The sequence below is a fragment of the Ambystoma mexicanum genome, chromosome 3p (assembly GCF_040938575.1).
Source record: "Ambystoma mexicanum isolate Mex_15411 chromosome 3p, UKY_AmexF1_1, whole genome shotgun sequence".
NCBI lineage: Eukaryota > Metazoa > Chordata > Amphibia > Caudata > Ambystomatidae > Ambystoma > Ambystoma mexicanum.
The window spans coordinates 20900157-20925422 of NC_090925.1; the positions used below are offsets into that span (position 1 = coordinate 20900157).

General features: G+C 50.3%; 1 protein-coding gene across 4 annotated transcripts in view; it reads right to left on the bottom strand.

The window, feature by feature from the left end:
- Nucleotides 1-25266, bottom strand: part of LOC138580084 (zinc finger protein 282-like) — a 297623-nt gene that overhangs the window by 19167 nt on the left and 253190 nt on the right. For all 4 annotated transcript variants that reach the window (XM_069650346.1, XM_069650348.1, XM_069650347.1 and 1 more), the window contains one exon: nt 18779-18892. In XM_069650346.1, coding sequence (XP_069506447.1) covers nt 18779-18892 — 114 coding nt within the window. The remainder of the gene's footprint in view (nt 1-18778; nt 18893-25266) is intronic.

Below are 25266 nucleotides of genomic sequence, written 5' to 3' on the forward strand. Positions count from 1 at the left end.
TCAAGGCATGCATGCTCCAGGTCCCGGTCCTCGACGCGCTCGAGACCGTTGGAGCCTGTGAAGCCTTCTAAGAAGGCATCGACGCCGTCGGCACCGAAGCCGTCGAAGGACACGCTTGGGGCTCGGGCCTCGAAGCCGTTGTCGAAGTCATCGGCGCCTCGCTCGATGTCGATGCCGATTCCGTCGACCCCCTCGACGCCTTTTGTGGAGGCTTTACCAGAAGTAGCCCGGAGGATGGTGGAAACTCCGAGGAAGGCCCTGAGTAAATCAGTGAGGCCTGTGTTTGAGTCTTTTTCTATGCCCTCATCCAGGGATTTATTCCAGCCTTTGGATTATATCTCAGAGGTGGATGAAGGGTCAGATGTTGAGGGGTTTGTTCCTCATGAGGTTCCTGACAAACTGTTGTCTGGTCATAGCCAGATGGAAGACCTGCGTCAATCCTTGCATGGCGCCAGTGGTCTGGACACCTCCCCGGAGGTTGAGTTTGGCAGGCCTGAGCCTGGTACACACGCCGAGTCTTCGTACAGGCACCTCATGTCGAGTGTGACTGAGTACTTGGGGCGGTCTGCTCCACCTGTGGATTTTCTGCAGGATGATCTGACAGATATTTTGGACCAAGGTCCACCCTCTGACCTGGTGCTGCCATTTCATATGGCCTTACAAAGAAGGGTGGTGGCAGCTTGGACTGCTCTGGAGAGTCTCCCGGCAGTGAATAAATTGCTACCAAAAAAATACTGTCCAGCCAGTGGCAACCCCGGCTAATTGTCTGCGCACCCCACTCCGGAGAGTTTGGTGGTGCAGGCGGCTACGGCCCCAGCAAAGCGGGCTGCGTACCCTACCATCCCTCCGGATAGGGACGACGAGCGCTTTGACGGTTGGGCGAAGAAAGTGTTTTCATCTGGGGGTATGGCTTTAAAGACAGCCAACTCTGTTTGTGCCTTGCCAAGATTCACTCACACTCTGTGGAATTGTGTATCTTTGGCGGCTGAATATATTCCCGAAGGGGAGGAATGGGATGGTTTTCTTGCCCTGGTTCAGGATGGCAAGGATGCCATGTGTGAATCCGTTCAGTCGGGTCTGGACGTGGCAGACTGTCAGCCGGTCCATGGTGGCGAGCACTGTGATGCGCAGGTTTGCGTGATTGCGGAAGTAGGGGTTTGCTCCTGATGTACAGTCCTGGCTTCTCAACATGCCCTTTGATGGTGACCATCTTTTTGGCAGCAAGGCAGATGAGAGCCTAGAGGGGTTGCAGACCTCCAAAGCTGCAGCGAAGTCGTTGAACGCTGCAGTATGTCAACCTCCGCCTTTTCGTCCTAGGGGACAGCAATGGAGGGGAGGTTCTTTTCGATACTACTCTTCCTTTGGTAGATCGAGGGGAGCTGCCAGTCAAAGGGGCCAACGTAGGAGTACCAGAGGTGGAAAACAAGGTACTTGAGGTCCCAAAGCTGCTCAGGCAGTTGCCTCTTTGCCCTCAAGAACTGCCGCAGCCGCTTCTGCTCAGTCATGAGGCCATGTCCCATGGTTTGCCGGTTGGGGGAAGGGTGGCGCAGCATCTTGTAGAATGCCGTGCCATTACTTCAGATGTGTGGGTTCTGGAGATCATAGGCCACGGCTACTGTCTTCCTTTCCGGCAGAGGCCTCACGACAATCCACCCGGGGAAGCTCTCTTTGAAGAATCAGGATCCGCTCCTTGCGCAGGAAATCAAATCCCTGCTGGAGAAAGGCGCCATAGAACTGGTGCCTGTAGCGGAGAGGAACAAGCAGTGGTATTCCCCATATTTTTTGATCCCGAAAAAAGACGGTGGATTGAGACCCATCATGGACTTGCGTGGTTTGAACAAGCTCCTCAGGAAGGACAAGGTCAAGATGGTTACTCTCTCTCAAGTCCTCCAGGCCCTTCAACTTCAGGACTGGTTGGTGTCTCTCCACCTCAAGGATGCTTACTTTGATGTGCCGATTCATCCCGAGCACAGGAAGTACCTGAGGTTCGCGGTTGGCGACTCGTATTTTCAGTTTCAGGTCCTGCCGTTCGGATTGACCTCGCCCGAGGGTCTTCACCAAGCTAACGGTGGTGGTGGCAGCGTATCTCAGGAAAGGGGGGATTCACGTCTACCCCTACCTGGACGATTGGTTGATCAGGGTGCGCTCTCCCGAGCAAGTCCTGGATCATCTGTCAGTCACCTGCCACTCCCTTCACAAGCTGGGCTTCTCCCTCAACTTAAAGAAGTCCCACTTGACACCTAGAAATGGGGCAAGTACCAACTGTGATGTGATTTAGTGAAAAAGCAAAACAAAGTCTGTTTTCCAAAACCAGGCAACAACCTGTTTTTTGGAAAAACTACTGTGGTTGAGGGCATGGTTATTTTTCAAGAGAATTAACAACTGCTGTGTATTTCACATCAGAGTTGGTATTTGCCCCATTTTTCGTATTACCCAGTACATACAATAAGGGCATTTCCCTGTTAACTTAATGCTTTGCCCCCCTATTTTTTATGACCACTTGACACCTACCTAGTGGCTCCAGTACATCGGAGCAGTCCTCGACACATCCCTGGGGCAGTGTTCGTCTCCCCAGGAGAGGGCTCATCACATTCAGCAGATGGTGCACAAGTTTCAACTTGCCCAGACACTCCCGGCGTTCGAGTTCTTGAGGTTGCTCGGCCTCATGGCGTCCTGCATTCTTCTGGTGCCAGAGGCCAGGTTGCGGATGAGCTCTCTGCAATGGGCCCTCAAGCTTCAATGGTCCCAGTCCTCCAGCAGGTTGTCGGACCCTGTTCAGGTGCCGCCCTTGGTCGCCCAGGACCTTCTGTGGTGGGCCGTCGAAGGCAATCTAATGAGGGGGGCTCCATTTTGGCTGCCCTGGCCGGAGGTGACGATCGTGACGGACGCATCCCTCACAGGATGGGGAGCTCATGCCAACGAGCTGACAGTCAGCGGTCGTTGGTCTCTGTCGGAGTCCAGACTCCATATCAATCTGTTGGAGCTGAGGGCCATCAGGCTAGCCCTGAAGGCTTTTCTGCCGACTGTGCGAGGGAAGAATGTCCTGATTCTGACGGACACTACAGTGGCCATGCACTACCTCAACAAAAAGGGGGGGCAGGGTCTCTCCCACTGTGCAGAGAGGCGATGCAGTTCTGGTTCTGGGCCATCCAGCAGGAAATTTCGATCTCGGCAGTCCATCTGGCTGGAGATGAAAACGAGGCGGTGGACGCTCTGAGCAGGCAGAGCACGGTCTCTCACGAGTGGGAGCTGGCTCAGGAAGTTCTATTGGAGATCTTCGGCCTTTGGGGGACCCCACAAGTGGATCTCTTTGCCACCAGTGTGAACTGGAAGTGCAAAAGATTCTGCTCGCAGGAATTTCCTCTAAGAGGAGCCTTAGGGGAGGCGTTCGTAGTGGAGTGGTCCTTCCCACTGCTGTACGAATTTCCTCAAGTCCCCATCATTCCTCAAGTGTAGCGGCGATTACGGAAGTTCAGTTCCCGAATGATCCTCATTGCTCCGCATTGGCCACGAGAGCGTGGTACCCGGACCTTCTCGACATGTCCATCTGCCCTCCAGGCCGTCTTCCCTACCGGGACAATCTGCTCTCACGGGAGGGGGTTTCGGTTCTCCATCCAGAGGTCAAGTCTCTCAGCCTTCATGCTTGGTATCTGAAAGGTTGAGGTATAAAGATTGGGTCCTCCCTGAAGACATGGTGGAGGTGTTGCTTTCGGGCAGAAGGCCGCAACAAAGTCCCTGTACCGTTGCCATTGGAGAAAGTTCTGCGACTCGTGCAGGGTAAAGAATGTGGATCCTTTTTCATGTGCCATTCCTGTGGTTCTGTCTTTTTTGTTTTCGTTAGCCCACAGGGGCTTGCAAGTGGGTACCATTAAAGGTTACCTGGCAGCGACGTCCATATTTAAGCGCTGGTCTGAGGAGTGTTATTATTTTAAGATTCCTTTGATTTCTCAGTTTCTAAAAGGACTGACTAATGTGTTTCCACCGTCACCTTTCCAGGTGCCCGGTTGGGATTTGAATTTGGTGTTAAAGTTCCTAATGGGAGCTCCGTTTGAGCCCTTACATTCTTGTCCATTGAGACTGTTGTCCTTTAAGACTGTATTTTTAGTTGCGGTTACTTCCGCTCGCAGAGTGAGTGAGTTGCAAGCACTTTCCGATAAGCCACCTTTCACAGTGTTCCATAAGGACAGGGTTGTCCTTAGGGTTTGTCCTTCTTTTCTTCCGAAGGTTGTGTCGGAATTTCATTTGAGCCAGAAGGTAATTCTTCCAGCGTTTTATCCTCCTCCCCATCCTGGTAAGGAAGAGGAGAGGCTCCATAGGTTGGATCCTAGGAGAGCTTTAAGTTTCTACATCTCACGGATGTCCCGGGTCAGAGTGGACGATCAGCTCTTTGTTGGATACGCTAGAAGGCATTTAGGTCAAGTTGTTACCAAGCAGACCATGTCCAGATGAATCATTTTGATGATCTCTGAATGTTACCGCTTGGCGGGTAAGGACCCTCCGGTAGGCTTACGGGCCCATTCTACTAGGGGTGTGGCTGCCTCTACTTCTCTGCAGAGGGGTGTTCCCATTCATAATATTTGGGAAGCAGCCACATGGGCCTCTATCCATACTTTTGTAAAACAATACTCCCTGGATTCTATCTATGGGCAAGATTTAGCCTTTGGTAAGGCGGTCCTCTGTTCTGCAATTTGATTGGGCATTCTAATATTCTAAATTCTTTTCCCACCTCCATACGTTGGTACTGTTTTGGGAGTCTGTCATAGATGTGGAATATGTCGGAGGACACAATCCCTTCGAAGAACAAGTTACTTTCTTACCTGGTAACGTTCTTTCGATGGGATGTTCCTCAGACGTATTCCACATCGCACCCTCCCAGCCTGCCCCTCTACAGAATTTCTTAAGCGATTGCAGCTTACGTTTCCGAAAGTCTTTCTGTAGTCATACTGGCAGAAGATTGGTGCCACACGTTCTGGGAAAAAACTACAACTGAGGCTAGAGGCGTCATGCGTCCTATATATAACATCCGGTGATGTTGGCTCGACAGAGGCCCTCGAGGGACAGAGTGTCGACGTCATCGATGTAGGACAGCGAAAAAATAATTCCGAAGCAGCACAGCTGTGGTGATTATTGTCATAGATGTGGAATACGTCAGAGGAACATCCATCGAAAGAACGTTACCAGGTAAGAAAGTAACTTATTCATCTCTCTGGTAGCTATCTCCTCCTATGTCCTCTCCTGAGGCCACCCCCAGAGTCATCACATCTCTCTGGTAGCCATCTCATCCCATGGCCCCTCCTGACACCGCCCTCAGAGTCATCACATCCCTCTGGTCGCCATCTCCTCCCATGTCCCCTCCTGATGCCGCCTCCAGAGTCATCACATCTCTCTGGTAGCCATCTCCTCCCATGTCCTCTCCTGATGCCGCCTCCAGAGTCATCACATCTCTCTGGTAGCCATCTCCTCCCATTTCCCCTCCTGACACCGCCCCCAGAGTCATCACATCTCTCTGGTCACCATCCCCTCCCATGTGCCCTCCCGACGGCACCCCCAGAGTCATCACATCTCTCTGGTAGCCATCTCCTCCCATGTCCCCTCCTGATAGCACCCCCAGAGTCATCACATCTCTCTGGTAGCCATCTCCTCCCATGTCCCCTCCTGATAGCACCCCCAGAGTCATCACATCTCTCTGGTAGCCATCTCATCCCATGTCCCCTCCTGATACCTCTCCCAGAGTCATCACATCTCTCTGGTAGCCAGCTCCTCCCATGTCCTCTCCTGAGGCCACCCCCAGAGTCATCACATCTCTCTGGTACCCATCTCCTCCCATGTCCCCTCCTGATGCCACCCCCAGAGTCATCACATCTCTCTGGTAGCCATCTCCTCCCATTTCCCCTCCTGACACCGCCCCCAGAGTCATCACATCTCTCTGGTCACCATCCCCTCCCATGTGCCCTCCCGACGGCACCCCCAGAGTCATCACATCTCTCTGGTAGCCATCTCCTCCCATTCCCCCTCCTGATGCCACCCCAGAGTCATCACATCTCTCTCATAGCCATCTCCTCCCATGTCCCCTCCTGATAGCACCCCCAGAGTCATCACATCTCTCTGGTAGCCATCTCCTCCCATGTCCCCTCCTGATAGCACCCCCAGATTCATCACATCTCTCTGGTAGCCATCTCCTCCCATGTCCCCTCCTGATACCTCTCCCAGAGTCATCACATCTCTCTGGTAGCCAGCTCCTCCCATGTCCCCTCCTGATGCCACCCCCAGAGTAATCACATCTCTCTGGTAGCCATCTCCTCCCATGTCCCCTCCTGATACCATCCCCCAGAGTCATCACATCACTCTGGTAGCCATCTCCTCCCATGTCCCCTCCTGATAGCACCCCCATATTCATCACATCTCTCTGGTAGCCATCTCTTCCCATGTCCCCTCCTTATAGCACCCCCAGAGTCATCACATCTCTCTGGTAGCCATCTCCTCCCATGTCCCCTCCTGATACCGCTCCCAGAGTCATCACATCTCTCTGGTAGCCATCTCCTCCCATTCCCCCTCCTGATGCCACCCCCAGAGTCATCACATCTCTCTGGTAGCCATCTCTTCCCATGTCCCCTCCTGATACCATCCCCCAGAGTCATCACATCACTCTGGTAGCCATCTCCTCCCATGTCCCCTCCTGATAGCACCCCCAGAGTCATCACATCTCTCTGATAGCCATCTCCTCCCATGTCCCCTCCTGATAGCACCCCCAGAGTCATCACATCTCTCTGGCAGCCATCTCCTCCCATTCCCCCTCCTGATGCCACCCCCAGAGTCATCACATCTCTCTGGTCACCATCCCCTCCCATGTGCCCTCCCGACGGCACCCCCAGAGTCATCACATCTCTCTGGTAGCCATCTCCTCCCATGTCCCCTCCTGATAGCACCCCCAGAGTCATCACATCTCTCTGGTAGCCATCTCCTCCCATGTCCCCTCCTGATAGCACCCCCAGAGTCATCACATCTCTCTGGTAGCCATCTCATCCCATGTCCCCTCCTGATACCTCTCCCAGAGTCATCACATCTCTCTGGTAGCCAGCTCCTCCCATGTCCTCTCCTGAGGCCACCCCCAGAGTCATCACATCTCTCTGGTACCCATCTCCTCCCATGTCCCCTCCTGATGCCACCCCCAGAGTCATCACATCTCTCTGGTAGCCATCTCCTCCCATTTCCCCTCCTGACACCGCCCCCAGAGTCATCACATCTCTCTGGTCACCATCCCCTCCCATGTGCCCTCCCGACGGCACCCCCAGAGTCATCACATCTCTCTGGTAGCCATCTCCTCCCATTCCCCCTCCTGATGCCACCCCAGAGTCATCACATCTCTCTCATAGCCATCTCCTCCCATGTCCCCTCCTGATAGCACCCCCAGAGTCATCACATCTCTCTGGTAGCCATCTCCTCCCATGTCCCCTCCTGATAGCACTCCCAGATTCATCACATCTCTCTGGTAGCCATCTCCTCCCATGTCCCCTCCTGATACCTCTCCCAGAGTCATCACATCTCTCTGGTAGCCAGCTCCTCCCATGTCCCCTCCTGATGCCACCCCAGAGTAATCACATCTCTCTGGTAGCCATCTCCTCCCATGTCCCCTCCTGATACCATCCCCCAGAGTCATCACATCACTCTGGTAGCCATCTCCTCCCATGTCCCCTCCTGATAGCACCCCCATATTCATCACATCTCTCTGGTAGCCATCTCTTCCCATGTCCCCTCCTTATAGCACCCCCAGAGTCATCACATCTCTCTGGTAGCCATCTCCTCCCATGTCCCCTCCTGATACCGCTCCCAGAGTCATCACATCTCTCTGGTAGCCATCTCCTCCCATTCCCCCTCCTGATGCCACCCCCAGAGTCATCACATCTCTCTGGTAGCCATCTCCTCCCATGTCCCCTCCTGATACCATCCCCCAGAGTCATCACATCACTCTGGTAGCCATCTCCTCCCATGTCCCCTCCTGATAGCACCCCCAGAGTCATCACATCTCTCTGATAGCCATCTCCTCCCATGTCCCCTCCTGATAGCACCCCCAGAGTCATCACATCTCTCTGGCAGCCATCTCCTCCCATTCCCCCTCCTGATGCCACCCCCAGAGTCATCACATCTCTCTGGTAGCCATCTCCTCCCATGTCCCCTCCTGATACCATCCCCCAGAGTCATCACATCTCTCTGGTAGCCATCTCCTCCCGTGCCCCCTCCTGATAGCACCCCCAGAGTCATCACATCTCTCTGTTCGCCATCTCCTCCCATGTCCACTCCTGATGCCACCCCCAGAGTCATCACATCTGTCTGTTCGCCATCTCCTCCCATGTCCCCTCCTGATACCATCCCCCAGAGTCATCACATCTCTCTGGTAGCCATCTCCTCCCATGCCCCCTCCTGATACCATCCCCCAGAGTCATCACATCTCACTGGTAGCCATCTCCTCCCATGTGCCCTCCTGATACCATCCCCCAGAGTCATCACATCTCTCTGGTAGCCATCTCCTCCATGTCCCCACCTGGCACCACATCTCTCTGATAGCCATCTCCTCCCATGTCCCCTCCTGGCACCACATCTCTCTGATAGCCATCTCCTCCCATGTCCCCTCCTGGCACCACATCTCTCTGATAGCCATCTCCTCCCATTCCCCCTCCTGATGCCACCTCCAGAGTCATCACATCTCTCTGGTAGCCATCTCCTTCCATGTCCCCTCCTGATACCGCTCCCAGAGTCATCACATCTCTCTGGTAGCCATCTCCTCCCATGTCCCCTCCTGATAGCACCCCCAGAGTCATCACATCTCTCTGGTAGCCATCTCCTCCCATGTCCCCTCCTGATAGCACCCCCAGAGTCATCACATCTCTCTGGTAACCATCTCCTCCCATGTCCCCTCCTGATGCCGCCTCCAGAGCCATCACATCTCTCTGGTAGCCATCTCCTCCCATGTCCCCTCCTGATTCCACCCCCAGAGTCATCACATCTCTCTGGTAGCCATCTCCTCCATGTCCCCACCTGGCACCACATCTCTCTGATAGCCATCTCCTCCCATGTCCCCTCCTGGCACCACATCTCTCTGGTAGCCATCTCCTCTCATGTCCCGTCCTGGCACCATATCTCTCTGGTAGCCATCTCCTCCCATTTCCCCTCCTGATACCGCTCCCAGAGTCATCACATCTCTCTGGTAGCCATCTCCTCCCATGTCCCCTCCTGATACCGCTCCCAGAGTCATCACATCTCTCTGGTAGCCATCTCCTCCCATGTCCCCTCTTGATAGCACCCCCAGAGTCATCACATCTCTCTGGTAGCCATCTCCTCCCATTCCCCCTCCTGATGCCACCCCCAGAGTCATCACATCTTTCTGGTAGCCATCTCCTCCTATGTCCCCTCCTGATAGCACCCCCAGAGTCATCACATCTCTCTGGTAGCCATCTCCTCCCATGTCCCCTCCTGATGTCACCCCCAGAGTCATCACATCTCTCTGGTAGCCATCTCCTCCCATGTCCACTCCTGATGCCGCCTCCAGAGTCATCACATCTCTCTGGTAGCCATCTCCTCCCATTTCCCCTCCTGACACCGCCCCCAGAGTCATCACATCTCTCTGGTCACCATCCCCTCCCATGTGCCCTCCCGACGGCACCCCCAGAGTCATCACATCTCTCTGGTAGCCATCTCCTCCCATGTCCCCTCCTGATACCATCCCCCAGAGTCATCACATCACTCTGGTAGCCATCTCCTCCCATGGCCCCTCCTGATAGCACCCCCAGAGTCATCACATCTCTCTGGTAGCCATCTCTTCCCATGTCCCCTCCGGAAAGCACCCCCAGAGTCATCACATCTCTCTGGTAGCCATCTCCTCCCATGTCCCCTCCTGATACCGCTCCCAGAGTCATCACATCTCTCTGGTAGCCATCTCCTCCCATTCCCCCTCCTGATGCCACCCCCAGAGTCATCACATCTCTCTGGTAGCCATCTCCTCCCATGTCCCCTCCTTACCATCCCCCAGAGTCATCACATCTCTCTGGTAGCCATCTCCTCCCATGTCCCCTCCTTACCATCCCCCAGAGTCATCACATCTCTCTGGTAGCCATATCCTCCCATGTCCCCTCCTGATAGCACCCCCAGAGTCATCACATCTCTCTGGTAGCCATCTCCTCCCATGTCCCATCCTGATACCGCTCCCAGAGTCATCACATCTCTCTGGTTGCCATCTCCTCCCATGTCCCCTCCTGATACCGCTCCCAGAGTCATCACATCTCTCTGGTAGCCATCTCCTCCCATGTCCCCTCCTGATACCGCCCCTAGAGTCATCACATCTATCTGGTAGCCATCTCTTCCCATGTCCCCTCCTGATACCGCCCCTAGAGTCATCACATCTCTCTGGTAGCTATGTCCTCCCATGTACCCTCCTGATAGCACCCCCAGAGTCATCACATCTCTCTGGTAGCCATCTCCTCCCATGTCCTCTCCTGATACCGCCCCCAGAGTCATCACATCTCTCTGGTAGCCATATCCTCCCATGTCCCCTCCTGATAGCACCCCCAGAGTCATCACATATCTCTGGTAGCCATCTCCTCCCATGTCCCCTCCTGATACCGCCCCCAGAGTCATCACATCTCTCTGGTAGCCATCTCCTCCCATGTCCCCTCCTGATAGCACCCCCAGAGTCATCACATCTCTCTGGTAGCCATCTCCTCCCATGTCCCCTCCTGATACCGCCCCCAGAGTCATCACATCTCTCTGGTAGCCATCTCCTCCCATGTCCCCTCCTGATAGCACCCCCAGAGTCATCACATCTCTCTGGTAGCCATCTCCTCCCATGTCCCCTCCTGATACCGCCTCCAGAGTCATCACATCTCTCTGGTAGCCATCTCCTCCCATGTCCCCTCCTGATAGCACCCCCAGAGTCATCATATCTCTCTGGTAGCCATCTCCTCCCATGTCCCCTCCTGATACCGCCCCCAGAGTCATCACATCTCTCTGTTAGCCATCTCCTCCCATGTCCCCTCCTGATACCGCCCCCAGAGTCAGGATGAGGTAGTGACTGCCTTCCCACATGGGAGGAGATGTTAGACTGGGGGGTAGGGGGGGTCAGTAATGACTCTGCAGGATTCCTCGCATATGTCAGCTGATTTCTGTTCCTGTCTCAGCCCCCGGCCTCACTTCCAGGTTTACCTGTGCATGGCAGACACTTACTTTCCTGCCCCTATTCGGTACGGGGAATGCTGGGAAACTGAATAGTTCAACATTGGTAGCAAGCACTAATCTACTAGACACCAGCCCAGCATCTCCATGCATTTAACAATGTACATGTTTGTGTAGGTGCACATCTGTTTCTCAGGCCATGTTCATGCATGGGTCAGTGTATATGTGTTTATGTGTATGCCTCTGTATCAGTTTATTCTGTGTGTATGTTGTTAGGAACGATTTCCATTTCATGTGTAATTTTCCCTCCAGTTGTGCACCCCCCAACTTGACTTTGCCAGAGCAGCGCAGCCCTCAGCCGCACTCCTCTGGGCTTTCGCTCACTTCTTTTGGGGAAACTGACATGCCCTTAAGACAGTCAGTACTGGGAGAGTTTGTTTCCCTTAGTCCTTGTCAATGTTGTAGCTTTTCTGCAACATGTTGCAAGTGCACAAAGAACCTTACAGTACAGTGCACTTGGGTCTTCCTGTCATTTCTAAAGGTCCTAGATTCTCTCGGAGGATTTTTTAGGAGAAGTGCAGGTGTCCTTCGAGATGGCTGGTGGCAGCTTATCTTTTTATGTATTGTTAACCCTTTCCTGCCAGGTAAATCGCATTTGGCACAAATAGGTGGCCTGGCTCCAAAATGGCTGTGCCACGAGGTTCTTTGTCCTGTCCTTTGGCCATCTTGCCACTTCACCTTCCCCAGGTCGAGCCGACCTGGGTCAGTCCTTATTTGGGCATGCATTCTCCCACAAAACGCCAAGCTTTTGCTGGCTTCTACATGCCTTGTGTGTGTGCTTCCAGGATGTGGGCTGGACTGTGTGGTTCCAAAACACATCCTGGGTGGCAGAGAGTCTGGTGTGCTGTGAATGCCTGGGACCACCATAGTCCATGATTGGTCCATGTATGGTATGCCTGCACGTGAGCAGATCTCCCATTGGGTCCTCTTCGTTTTGGCGCGAAGGAGATTTTGGATAAGAGAAGGCTCCAAACACCCATACCATGTCAATCTCTAGAGTTCTCTAAGAACGAAGGATAGGATCCAAGTATCCTGAACCTATGAAGCAGAGTCGAGGAACTGCTGGTGACCCGCTGGAAGGTTTGGCACTCTGAGCCCGCTGTTGTCCCTCTGGACCCCTCTGCATCTGATCGAACTAGTAGGTCTGTGAAGACGCTTGGCCCATTAGAATAGTGGGACTAACTATTCTCGACACCTTCATCAAACCCTGCAAGTAAGCCTTCTTGGAAGTGTCCCTGGGCCAACCAGTGGGCTGACCAGCTTGCGACAGATCTTTGCTCTGTGACCGCTGCCGTTTCGAGGAGGCCGTCGAAACTTGGTACATCGCAAGCTCTGCGATCACGGCACTTTCACACCGAATTTCGTACACTTGGCGTTCCCAGGTCTGGAGTAAAGAGGGAGCGCCCTAACCGGAGTACATGCGGTTACCATGTCGCCCAGTCGTGGTGACCAACTTTGCAAGTACATTGCAGCTGTGACCCTCTGTGCCCTGAAGCCTTCTACAGTGAAACTGGCCTGATCCATTCATCAGGAACGGAGAATTCACCACTGTCCTGTTTGGGAATCAACGCTGTAACTTTACACCTGAAAACGCAGCGCCACGAGATTGCCGCATTTGTACCTGCAACCGAATTGGACTTGAGTGTCGAAGTTTGGTCAAGAGAGCATCAGGGGTCGGTAAGTAATTACAAGCCTTACCAGTGGACCCTAGTGCATCCATCCATTTTTACGCACGGGTGGCCTCTGAGAGCCTCTCTCCTTTCCACTGCTAGCCTGAGTTAGCAAACTATTCCCAACTCTTGGAACGTGCTCTGCCCTGTTGGGGAGACCCTCCTCGAATAGTAGGAACTTATATTGCATCACCTCACCTGCCTTCTCGAGCTGCTACAGACCCTCCAAAAGACCCTGTTTTGGCCATCTGCACTAACATGTGCACCAGCATTGTAAGTACATTTGAGCAATAGGCTCCTCTAATTTTAGGGACTGGACTGCCTTTCAGTTAGGCTTGTGATTACTGCAGAACTGCCTAAAGACTTTTTGCATAATCTGCTTCATTCCTTTTTCTAGGTTGTGGACCCCTTTCGTGCATTAACCCTTTTGGCCCCTTTGGTCTTGTACATATGTATTTTAGTAGGATTGTGTTGGTTTAGATGTGTTACTGTTAATAACTATTGTGTTGAAACTCAAAGGCCTTGAAATCAATGTGTTTGTATTTTTAATATATATATTTGCTGACACTTTGCCCTGTTTTGAAAAAAGCTTCTGTGCAAGCCTCTAAGTGCTAAAATTAGTTCAAGCACTGGTAGCTAATAGACGCTCCCACACAACTCACCTGCGAGTCCCTGCTCTGCTGACTCTGGGGCTCCGAGTTGTACAGTTGCTCAGGCAAACGCCAGCCGCTTCGTGGCGCGTGTTAAACTACTCTTTAATACAGCTCACGTGAGTAGAAGGCTGTTTCAGCCTCTGCCATTGGCTGAAAGACATATTGGGACTTCAACTTCCAGAAGCACCAACATCCCTCTTAAAGGAACGTCAGGCGCTTCAGCACCGGCGCTTCTGGGTCAAGCCGGTCTTGCGCCGGTCCTCGCTGTCCACAGCGTCCGGTGCACACCACACTGCCCAGGAACCACAGCTAATTAAAAACAACCATGGGGCAACTATCCTTTGATATAGCTGCTACCATCGTGCACAACTACCAAAACACAAAGCTTGCCAAAGCCGCCTGTGACTCAATCCTCGAAAGAATTAGTCCTGACACGAATATTACTGCCACAGAATCGCTGGCAATTAAGAGACGTGAAAAAAGAACATCACAGACCTTCATCAATAAGAAAGTGCCCTCCCATCCTCCCCAGATCTAAAGATCTGTCTTCTCAATACACGCTCCCTCAACAAACACGCCTTCAGCGTTCATGATAAGATATCTGTGGAAAATATCGATATCATGTGTATCACCGAGACCTGGCTAAAAGAGCCAGACAGCCCCACCTGCGACCTAGCGGTCCCCGAGGGCTACACCATATACTACACCAACAGAGAATCAGGACAAGGGGGTGGTGTGGCAGTTATTGCCAAAGACACCATTCAACTGTTCCCGACTAAAATACAATGCAATGGTACTGAAATCCTCCACCTTAAACACCTCCAAACCAATAATAGTAGCCTCAACTTAATTGTTGTTTACAGATCACCTACCTCCATGCCCAACTTTAATGAGGAAATAACACACCAACTCAACATGATCAAAGGACCCAACACTGCCACTCTACTCCTAGGAGATCTCAATCAGTGGCGGGGAGACCCCAAAGACAAAGAGGCCATTAAACTGGAGAAACTCTTGAATAACAAACTATCAAGTGATGAACACCGATCCCACCATGGACAATGGTCATCTACTGGGTTGTTACCAACAAACTCTTATCCCAAGTATATATTACTGACCCATGTATATGGTCGGACCACTACAGTGTGACCTTCCATATCTCCCGCCCCCACTCAAAAACCCAAACTTCCCAACCTCCCTGTTCAAAAAACACTGCGGAATTATAAAAACATCAGCAAGGAGCACCTGATGCAATGTCTAGACACATTTGAAACACAGGGAAAAAAAGACACATGCGAGGCCACCCTATCCAACTTACTTAGCCACCTACAGGCCCTAGTGGACCTAGAAGCTCCACTCCTAACCAAAACCTCTAGGCCCAAGGACATACAACATGAGTGGTTCACAGAGGAACTCCTCGAACAGAAAAAACTCAAAAGAAAAAGGGAAAATGAGTGGAAAAAAGAACCCACATCGGACAAGAAAACACTTTGGAAAATCAGTGAGAAAACCTATAAAGAAATGATAATTGACGCAAAAAAGAACTACTATGACACACAGATCTCAGTGGCAGCCAACTCCACCAGCAAACTCTTCAATATATTGAAATCTATTGATAAACCAAAAGGCATCACCCCCACATTCTCGCCCACCCAAGAAGAATGTGACGCAACTCAGATAGCATTTTTTAACAAAATTGATAAGGCCAGGAATATTATAGCCAAATCCCAAGCGTCTACTAAGTCACCCACTCAAGTCTTACCAGAGGAACTTACTCACCAGACGACCCAATTTAGGTTCAAGACCATCACTACCAACGACATGATAAAAGCCCTGGCATCCATGAAACCCACCACTTGTGCCGGAAACATACTCCCGGCCAGCATCATCTTACCACCCTGACATCTTTGCACCAGCCTTCACCAAAGAGATAAACTCATCTTTCCGTGATCAAATCGTGCCTAAAAATATAAAAAGGGTAACAGTCACCCCCCTTGTTAAAAAAAACGAATCTAGACCAAAGGGACCCAAACAACCTAAGGCCCATAACCAATTGCAACTTTATACTTAAAATAATGGTCAAGATTGCCACGACACAGCTCCAAGAACACGTAGAAAGCTCAGACCTCCTCCACCACCAACAGTCTGGCTTTCGACCAGCGCATAGCACACAAACAGCTATGCTGGATCTACAGACCAAGATGCTCAACATCATTGATCAGGGGAAAGCCGGCTTGCTCGTCCTCTTGGACCTGAGCGCTGCTTTCGACCTATTAGATCACAACTTACTCAAGACAGTGCAAAAAAAACAGCAAACTGCTCAGATGAAGCAATAAGCGGGATCATGTCTTTCCTACAAAACAGAACATCTAGAGTTCATTGGGGAAATCTATTCTCAATAGAAAAAGAAATCCCATGTGGAGTCCCACAGGGTGCCAGCATGTCCCCACTCCTGTTTAACCTCTACCTTAGGTTTCTATGCATAGTCCTCGACAACATCAACATGTTCTTTACCAATTACGCTGATGACACTCAGCTGGTAATTGAACTAAGTGGAGACCATCAAAAGGACAACAAAAAGCTAAGCCTAGTTTACAACACGGTAGAGCAATGGAAGGACCAAAATTGGATGTGCCTAAACGGCAACAAAACAGAGCTTATGGTCTTTAGCTCCAATCTAGTCAGATCTAAGCTCCATCCTGCATACAACACCTTCACCATCAAAAATACCCAAATTAAGGTCCTAAACAAGGTTAAAATCTTGGGGATTATGCTAGAAGCATCCCTGGGATCAGATGCTCAAACCCTTTACGTTAAAAAAACGTGCTCATACCACCTGCACCTACTAAAAGCCATAAAACCCTACTTATCTCAGGAAAATAGCGCCACGGTCGCAAGAGCTACCATCTTATCTCGCCTAGACTATGGCAATGCCCTAAATCTAGGATCAAATAAAAACTGCTACCACAGCTACGAAGTTCTGCAAAACAATGCAGTGAGAATCATTAAGCAAAAAGCCAGGAATCAGCACATCAGCGAAGCCAGGAAGGAACTTCACTGGCTAAACATTGAAGAGAGAGTCCAATTTAAATCCCTCATGCTCACGCATAGGTGTATTTTTGGCAAAGCCCCTGCATACCTGAAAACTAAAATCATTCCATACAAACCTACGAGAGAGCTAAGATCAGCCAAATAAGGTCTGATAGTGGTAGCTCCCTTCAGACTTAAAAACGGGGCGGGTAAATCCTTCCCTATAACTGCAGCAGGCCTTTGGAACAACCTCCCTTGCCAGTTAAGGATGGAAGCCAATTACCAACGCTTTCGCAAACAACTGAAAACCCACATCTTCAAGTAATACATATTCTACAATCTGCCCACCTACCTATGCAGCCCTAATGTCTCGTGCTACGTGTTTTATTGTCTTACTTTTTGTCTTCGTGTTCTTGTCTCTGCGCCCCGAAGCTCGAGAGCTACCGGCGCAACACAAATAAATAAATAAATAAATATACACCTGACTGGGATAATTTGTAAGTGTCCTTTACTCTGTGTGCTCACTGAGGGCTTTCAGTCACCCTCACTCCTCCTGAGACCTAGTCTTGATCGCCGCCATCGCTACCCTGATTGGTCTGGCTTGTCCAGACGTTACCCTGTTCCAAGAAACTAGGCTGGCGTTCTGAACCTCTGCCCACCAGGTCAGAGTTCAGAAATCCGTCTTAACATAAGTATGCCGGTAAAGGTGTGGAATTATATTTGCATTTCTGTGAATATGTGGGCGTGTGAGTGGATATGCCAATACGTGTGTGTGATTTCTAGTGTGGGCATGTGTGAGCCTGTCAGCGTACACTTCTGTATGCCTGACTTCATGTGTGTGTGTGGGGGGGGGGCTGGAGGGTGGAGCAAGCACTTGAGAGTATGGTGTGAGGACATTGACATATCACCTGGGCCTATGATGTTGATAACTGCTTGTGTGGGGTGCACCGTGGTGAGAGTACTTGGGCATGTCATATCAGCACTGGCATATGGTGCTTGAACCTGGGCTTATGATGGTAATCCCTGACATGCACTGCTACGACCTGAGCATTTCATGCCAGGGAATACCGGGGCACAGCAAATGATGTCAATATCTCGAACGTAATTCCAGCATATAACACATGGGTTGAGCACCTCTTTGACATGCAGAGTATCGCTATATCTGGCCCAGGAGGGCAGGAAATGGGCATGTGATTGCTTTACTGCACCAACGCACTGAGCATCTCTTGATTACAACACTCCGCAATTCTTATATTAGCCGAACAAAGCACTGCTTTAAAGAACCATCCTACAAAACAGCATCCAGCCAGACTCCATCTATAAGCAACTCAACTGCTACACTTAAAGCAAGGCACCTCAACGGCTGTCATAGTGGCTGTTCAGGCTCGCCAGTGGCTCACAGAAAGCCCCCAACGTTTAGCAACATGTACAAAGAGGGACGCAGAGTGGCTTTTGAGGAGACGAGGGATAGCCAGTTTGTACAATAATCAGTGATTTCTAGCATGGCATACATTCTATGGCCGGAGTTCTCAGATCTTGCATAGGTTAAGCCAGTGCTGCAGGTGTTCCATGATGGCATGATGGGGGAAGCCGTCACGTGATAAATGCGCCAGGGTGTTGGTGCTGAGTTCTCAAATGCTTAATGCGCTGCACCTGGGCGTATAGGCTTCGGCGCTGCGCATCATATTATGGCGACAGTGTCCCAGTTCCATCACTTAAAGTCGGTTCTGCACCCAAGCTGTGGCATGGAGGCGGCCTCCGTCCTCTACCTGACCAGACAAGATCCTTAAAATTAAAGTCACAGCAAGAATATTAGGCATTACTGCGCCCAGAGACATGGCTTGCACCTTGCAAGTCTCTGGGACATCACATGGGGTAACACAACAATGAGCATCTACAAATGATTTAAAAAATGACAGGCCAACATCACAGCAGCGGAGCAGCCATCTGTCTACTGGGAATGTCTGGCAGGCACAGCCCATTGCCAAATAAGTTCACTATAAGAAAAACAAAAGAAATCCTTCCAGAAGGTGGGTGCCCAAATGAACAGAGGCATCCGGTATAAGGGTGCAGCTCTAGGCAAAAAGCTCAAGGAAGTCCTCTTGGAATGACATTCTACAAAGAGTCATTAGAAGAAGTGTGTGGGGGAGGGCACGTCTCCGATAGTATTCGTGTATTTTCACCACAAGTGTGGCTTCTCACCTGGGGGGTAGTTGAGCCTTTCTCTTGCCACCGCAGACGAAAAGTCAACAAAATAGGCCTCTTCTTCTTCCTTTACTTTGAATGAAAGAACTCCGGTGTTCGCTGAAAGTTCCGCTGTTAAAAAATAATATTACAAAATTAATCTATATATATATATCAAAGTGAACATTTGTGGGTTTGTGGCTTCGTGTATGTATTTGGAAGAAAACTGATGGTATTCTCCACCTACTGCCCGGGATCTTCCATTCTTGAGGCCAGGGAAGGGCCATTGCTTTGGATACCGACCCTGGGTGCGTGAACAAGCGAGGGAGGATCATCTGAGTGGGGAGTAATGGGGGATTGGGAGGAGAATGCCCAAGGACGAGACAGGGTATTCCTCCTTTTCCAATTATACACTAAATGGAGTATTTCCAATCACACCCCATCTCCCCCTCCCCATTTCCAATAAGTAATGGGACGAAGAGGCGATCAGGAGCAATGAGGATTACCCATACAAACAACATAGGAATACTAAGTGAGGCCAACCATGTAACACCTTTGCATTGTCCCACTAATAGAGTCAGGCAAGGTCAGGCACTTTTCCCCTACTGTGCACACCTGACTCCACTGAGAACTATAAAAAGTATGGTTCTGCACAGGTGAATGGGCGAGCTAGAGATGCAGTGTGGCGCAGGGGACCCAAGCAGCAGAAGGAAGCACTGAGGAAGCCTGGGAGAACATGGAGAAGAGCAGAGTGCAGAGACGCTGACCTGATATGCCAGAGGGGCTGCAGCGTGGTTAGGGAGCCGTGTCTCGAAGGACCCGGAATGAGGTAAGCTGTTGGGTGTGTTTAAGGAACTGCTTGTTTCCTTGGGACGTGTGCCAGTCCTAAGGGTGTCAGAGGGGCAGGTGGTGAGACCCTGACCTACGACCCAAACAACTGGAGGAAGACCGCTTGCCAGCACCGCGCTTACCAGCGAGTTTCATGAGAAAAGGAAGACAGAAACTCGGTAGCGTGCGGGTGGGTGTAGTGGAATTGAAACGGTGTTGCACACGGCATGAAAGTAAAGAACGTTTAAAGGAAAGCGTATTGCAAGTGTTTTGCGATATTAAAAACAGAAAAGAAGCTAGGTTTAATGCGCTAGAGGCATAGAGTCAAAAAGAGAAAAGTGAAAGGCGCTAGAGATGCAGAGACAAGAAAAGAAGGGCATTTTAAAGCGAAAGAAACACAGAGAAGGGGCAAGTGACCCAAAAGCAGGGAAAGGGTGCAAGCACCCACCCACCCACTCACCGAGAACATTCAAAAACACACATCTCATCACTTCTCATTCACCCACCCATCAGTCACTCACACTTTCTCTTACATTCTCTCATTACATTCTCTGCGCACAGGCACACACCCACCCACCCAGAACATTCAAAAACACACATCACATCACTTCTCATTCACCCACCATTCACATACATACATCTAACATGCCCTTCACACATGCAAAACAAACATATTACCAAAAAAAGCCTTCTCATCTTTTTCTTGCAGCTTCGGTCCGTCCTTCCAGGCCCACTCAGCTCCTCCGTGCTGCTCACAAACAGGAACCAGGAAGCTGCAAGAGCTTCCTGGTTCCTGCATGTGAGCTGCAAGGAAGCCGAGGGAGAAGGGGTCGGAGCTGAACGTGGCAGGTGACCTGTGCCACATGTCACGGTCAACTCCAACCCGTACTGAGTGCCTCCCCGTCCCAGCCTTCGCCCTGATGGGTGAGGAATGGGCCGGGCACCTACCAGACCTGGTGTGGCGGGTCCCCCCACGCTGCGGGAGTGCCCGCTGCACCAGGAGCACCCGTTTCTTTTGGGGGGGAAATGTTTTTATTTATTTTAAAGTTGGGGTCGCAAGGTAGTCCCAGGGGTTGCAGCTGTTGCCCCAGGGGTCGCAGTTGTGACCTCTGGCGACCCCCAAATGACATCCCTGAGTGCCTGGCAAATGCCTAATACTTATTTTTATTTATTGTTTATTTCTACAGCGCTTATACACAAGTGAAGTGCTTCAAAGCGCATCAAGGTGGGAAGGAAGCAAGGGAATAGACTAGTGATTCTTAGGCTTTGAGTTTCCGAATGATCTTACATGGTATTTCTCCTAGTGCAAGTGCATGAAGTGTTTCAAGCGAACTAAACTAGGGAGGGAAGACAAAGGAGGGACAAGACAGAACGTACTAGTCCTAGTAAAGTCGGGTTATGCAAGTGTACAGACAGATGTGGGTGGGAGGGGGGAGGTAAGTGCACACGGTCCAGCAGGGCCCTGGGTTAAGTGCAGAGAGGTTACACCTCTCATGGAGCATATGTTGCAAGTACAGTAGTCTGAATGAACATAGTGCAGAGGCCCGGAGGCAAGTGAAGAGACTGGCATGTGTGCCTGGGACCTGTGAGGCTCTGAAGTTGAACCAGGCGACCAGTCAGTAAAAACTGAACAGAGTTAGGAAGGGAAGGAGGAGTGAGGCAGGAGAGAAAAAGAGGAGGTTAGCAGGGAAGAAGGAGAGCGAAGGAGGAAGCAAAGAGGAAGGTCTTGCGGAGTTTCCCAGAATTTAAGGAGCTCCGGCTCAAGAAGGACAGAGGCAGGGAGGCTGTTCCCAAGGGAGGCACCTGCAGAGGATAAGGATCTACCCCCAAATCTCTGCTTAGGAAAATGGCTCACCCCCAAAGAGTTGGAGGAATACGAGCAGAGGGCTCTAGAAGGAGAGTATTTAAGAATAGAGTCTTGAAGAGTGGGCCTCAGCCCCAGAAAGCCTTGTGGGCTATAAAGAGGGTATTAAACTTGATCCTAGCAGCCACGGGGAGAAGTGAAGGGATTTCAGTGGCAGAGAGATGCGGTCCCTGGGCCTAAGGCCAAGGATAAGTCTTGCCGTTCAGTTCTGGATGAGTTGTAGCAGACGGAGAGTAGAAGTAGGAAGATTGAGAAAGAGGCTGTTGCAGTAGTCTAGCCTAGAGGGAACCAGGGCTCTGGAGACGGTGAGCCTTTGGAGGAAAGCCAGAAAAGGTAGAATACCGATGAGGAGGTGCAGCTGGTAGTGGGACTTTTTGGAGATGTCCGACATATGAGAAGAAAAGGAGAGAGTACAGTTGAAGATGACCCCTAGATTTTCTGCCTCACTAGTAGGTAGAGGCGCAGGGCCAAGGAAGGGTGGCCAGTGAGAAATTGGGAAAGGAGGAGCAGGGGACCCAATGAGGACAATCTCTGTCTTACTGGCATTGAGGCAGAGATCATTAGCAGCACACCCAGATTGGAAAGCGGACAGACAGTCAAGAATGAGCGAGGAGGAAGAAGGCTGAGGGTAGACTGAAAGAGAGCTGCAAGTGATCCGCATAACACTGAAAGTTAGAGGTGAAGGTAGAGATCCTGTGGGCCAGAGGAGCCATGTAGACATTGAAGAACCACAGGGATAGGTTAGATCCCTGGGGGACACCACAAGTAGAGAGAGTGATAGAGGAGAGAAAGGGCCCAAGTTCCACATGGGAAGGACAGTCAGAGAGAAAGGAGGCAAGCCACACCAGGGCCCCGGTCTGTGATGCACAGGGTATCACAGAGACACACGATCAGGATGTTGTGGTTTACTGTGTCGAAGGCAGTAGAGAGATCGAGAAGAATGCGGACAGAAGGAGAGTTAGAGTCAAGATTTGAGAGCAGGTCTTCACTGGTGTTCAGAAGAGCAGCTACCATGCCTGTGGATGCTCTAAAGCCAGACTGATGGTCATGGAGACAACCAACAGATTCAGTGTGGAGGGTAAGCTGTGAGATAGCTAATTTCTCCAGGAGGTTGCCCAGGAAAGGAGTGATAGAGATCGGGCAATGGTTTGCGGGGATAGAAGGGTCAGCACAGGGATTTTTGAGCAGAGGGTGCACCAGAGAGTGCTTGAGAGAACTGGGGAAAACTCTGGTGGCGAAGGAGAGGTTGCAGAGGTCAGCCAAGGCTGGAGCAAGAGAATCAATGTTGTCCTTGATGGATTTAGGCAGAAAAGGGTCAACCTGTTCGGAGGAGGCTTTCATGGACCAGATTTGTCTAGAGACCTCCTGTTAGGGAGAATTCTGAGAAATGTGCCGAATTCCCTCCACCTTAGAGATTTTGAGGACTTGATTTTTTAACCTGGAGAGAGTGAGACCCTTTTTCCCACTCTCTCATGTATTTTAATGTGAATTTGACCTCTGTTTCTCTTGGTTGTGGAGTCTGACAAACTCCATAGGCATCATCTTTTACATTGTGTCAGACAGCACCTTCAGTGCAGTGGCCCAGGGAAGTCTTTCAGATTTCCCAAAGGTTTAAATACATTTCTCTGGGATAAACTACTGTTTCCCAGAAGAGTAAAGTGATATTGACTTTACTTGCATTTGTAACTTTCTAGACCCCGCACACCCTATCTTACAATAGAGTGCTGGAGGGGTTACTTAGTATCCCCTTTGTCTAGATTCTCATGTAACATTTTTATTTTTTATTTTTTTATTAAGGTTTAATCACCAAAGTGATTTTTACAAGAGACAATAAACAATCTTCAACATTAAAAAAAAGTAGAAACTAAATGAAGAGGTAGCGGTACATCCAACACAAAACTCATGTTTTACACATTCTGGCACCCTCTCCAAGCCTCTGGCAAGAGCTCCGTTACTTTGTCCTTAAAGATTAGGTCCAATATTTTTGTCGCTGCTATCGCCCAAGAAGGTCGGAAGCCCCCTATTAACCGTTCCCACCACAACTCTTCTTCTACGAAACAAGCTTTCTCCAAGTGGCGGGATGAGTATGGGGTTCTGTAATAATAAAAGCTGCCTTTGAGTTACAAAAACGACATCTGTTAGTCGCGGAGAATCCTCTTATATAAAGGATCTCGTTTGAAGGCAACAGGTTCATTCTAGCTCAGAGAAGTGTTGATCTCATTTTCCTATTAGGGTGCTTTATAAGAAATGGTTGAACCTCATTTAATTTTCTGGCCGTAGAGGGCAGATGCTAAGTCAGTTTGTAAGTGGATGCTTACTCTAGGGTGGCAATCCAATCTGTTTCGTCTATGCGTTTTTACGTTTTAGTTGGATTTGAAACTTGTTCTTCAATTGAGCTGCCACAAACTTCTTGATTTAGTTTACATCTGTTCTTCCAGGTGGCCAGCATTTTTCACTTGCCTGAGCTCAGCTCTTCCTGGACCAGGGTAAAAATCGTTGGGCTAGATGGATACTTGATTTTCCGGTACAACATTATTGTTGCTCTAGTTACTATTGCCGCCAAGGACGATAATGACAGTTCTCGTCTAATCAAGGCTATCGGCGTGGATTTCGGAAAGGTTAAGAACTGATCTCCAAAACAGACTTTCCAATCTAGGTCATATTCGATCTGGGAGAGATGGCATAGCGTCAGCTCCGTAAGTGATTGTAGGAATCACTTTCCCTTGACGGAACTTGAGTAGTGGGATCAGTGAAAAGCGACCATATTTCCTGTCCAGAATTTTAGCTTGTGAGATGAGATTTTTCATTTTTGCATACAAATGAAGTCGCATTGCTGAGTCTTTTCAAAACCTGTCCCACTTTCTCTCCTGACAAGAACCAAGATGGGTTGCCACTTTTCTGGCTCTTTTTTTCAAAAATCATTATCTTTGTTTTATGTTTGTTGACTTCTAAATCGTTGTCTGCGGTGTACTTTGTTAGGGAAGCAAGCTGACGTTGTAGGCCGATTGGCGTTTGATCCAGTTGTATTAGATCATCTGCGTAAAGGATTCTAGGAACTTTTGTTTGGTCAACCACCAGAGGAAAAGATCTTATCTCAGTATTAGCTTCCTTGTAGTCACCAAAGTAAGCAAGAAAAAGAGCGGGAGCAACCCTGTTTGACTCCTCTGGATGTTGGGATCACGGAAGATAGCAGCCCCCTAGTGCTCAGCTGAACTTGTACACTGGTGTTGGAGTGGACAGATTGTAAAGGACCTAAAATCTCCGACGGACATTCCCAATCAACTAGTTTCTTCCAGAGTTTCAATCTGTTAACTAAGTCAAAGGCCTGGGTGAGGTCTATGAACGCAAGGTAGAGTTTCAGGTTCCCTTCCAGTAAATTTGTTTTTAATATGCTGAGTAGCAGGATGTTGATGCTGGTCCCCATCCCCTTTGTGAACCCTGATCTTCTTGTTTATGAGGCAGCACTGATGTAAATGTTACGTGCAAGTTGATTCCAAACTGATTAGTTGAGTGAACGTCTTGCTCCAACAATCAGAAACAATAACTGTTCATGAACGGCACTTGTGAGCGTGGCAGTTCTTACTTCTGCTGCTCACGCTGCCCATGGACCATTAGCTGTGTAGAGCAGTGTAATCACTGAAAAGAGCACCAAGTTCATTTGTTATCCGAAAGGTTGTGTTCAGAAACGGTGTTGTTAGGTTTTTGAGCCACAGAATCCTGACTAAGGGCGCGCGTGTGCGGGATCAGACAAAGTCAGGCGTCGCATTACTGTTTCACGCGTGCGCTGAGAGCCGGGCATCTCAAAGAGTGTACC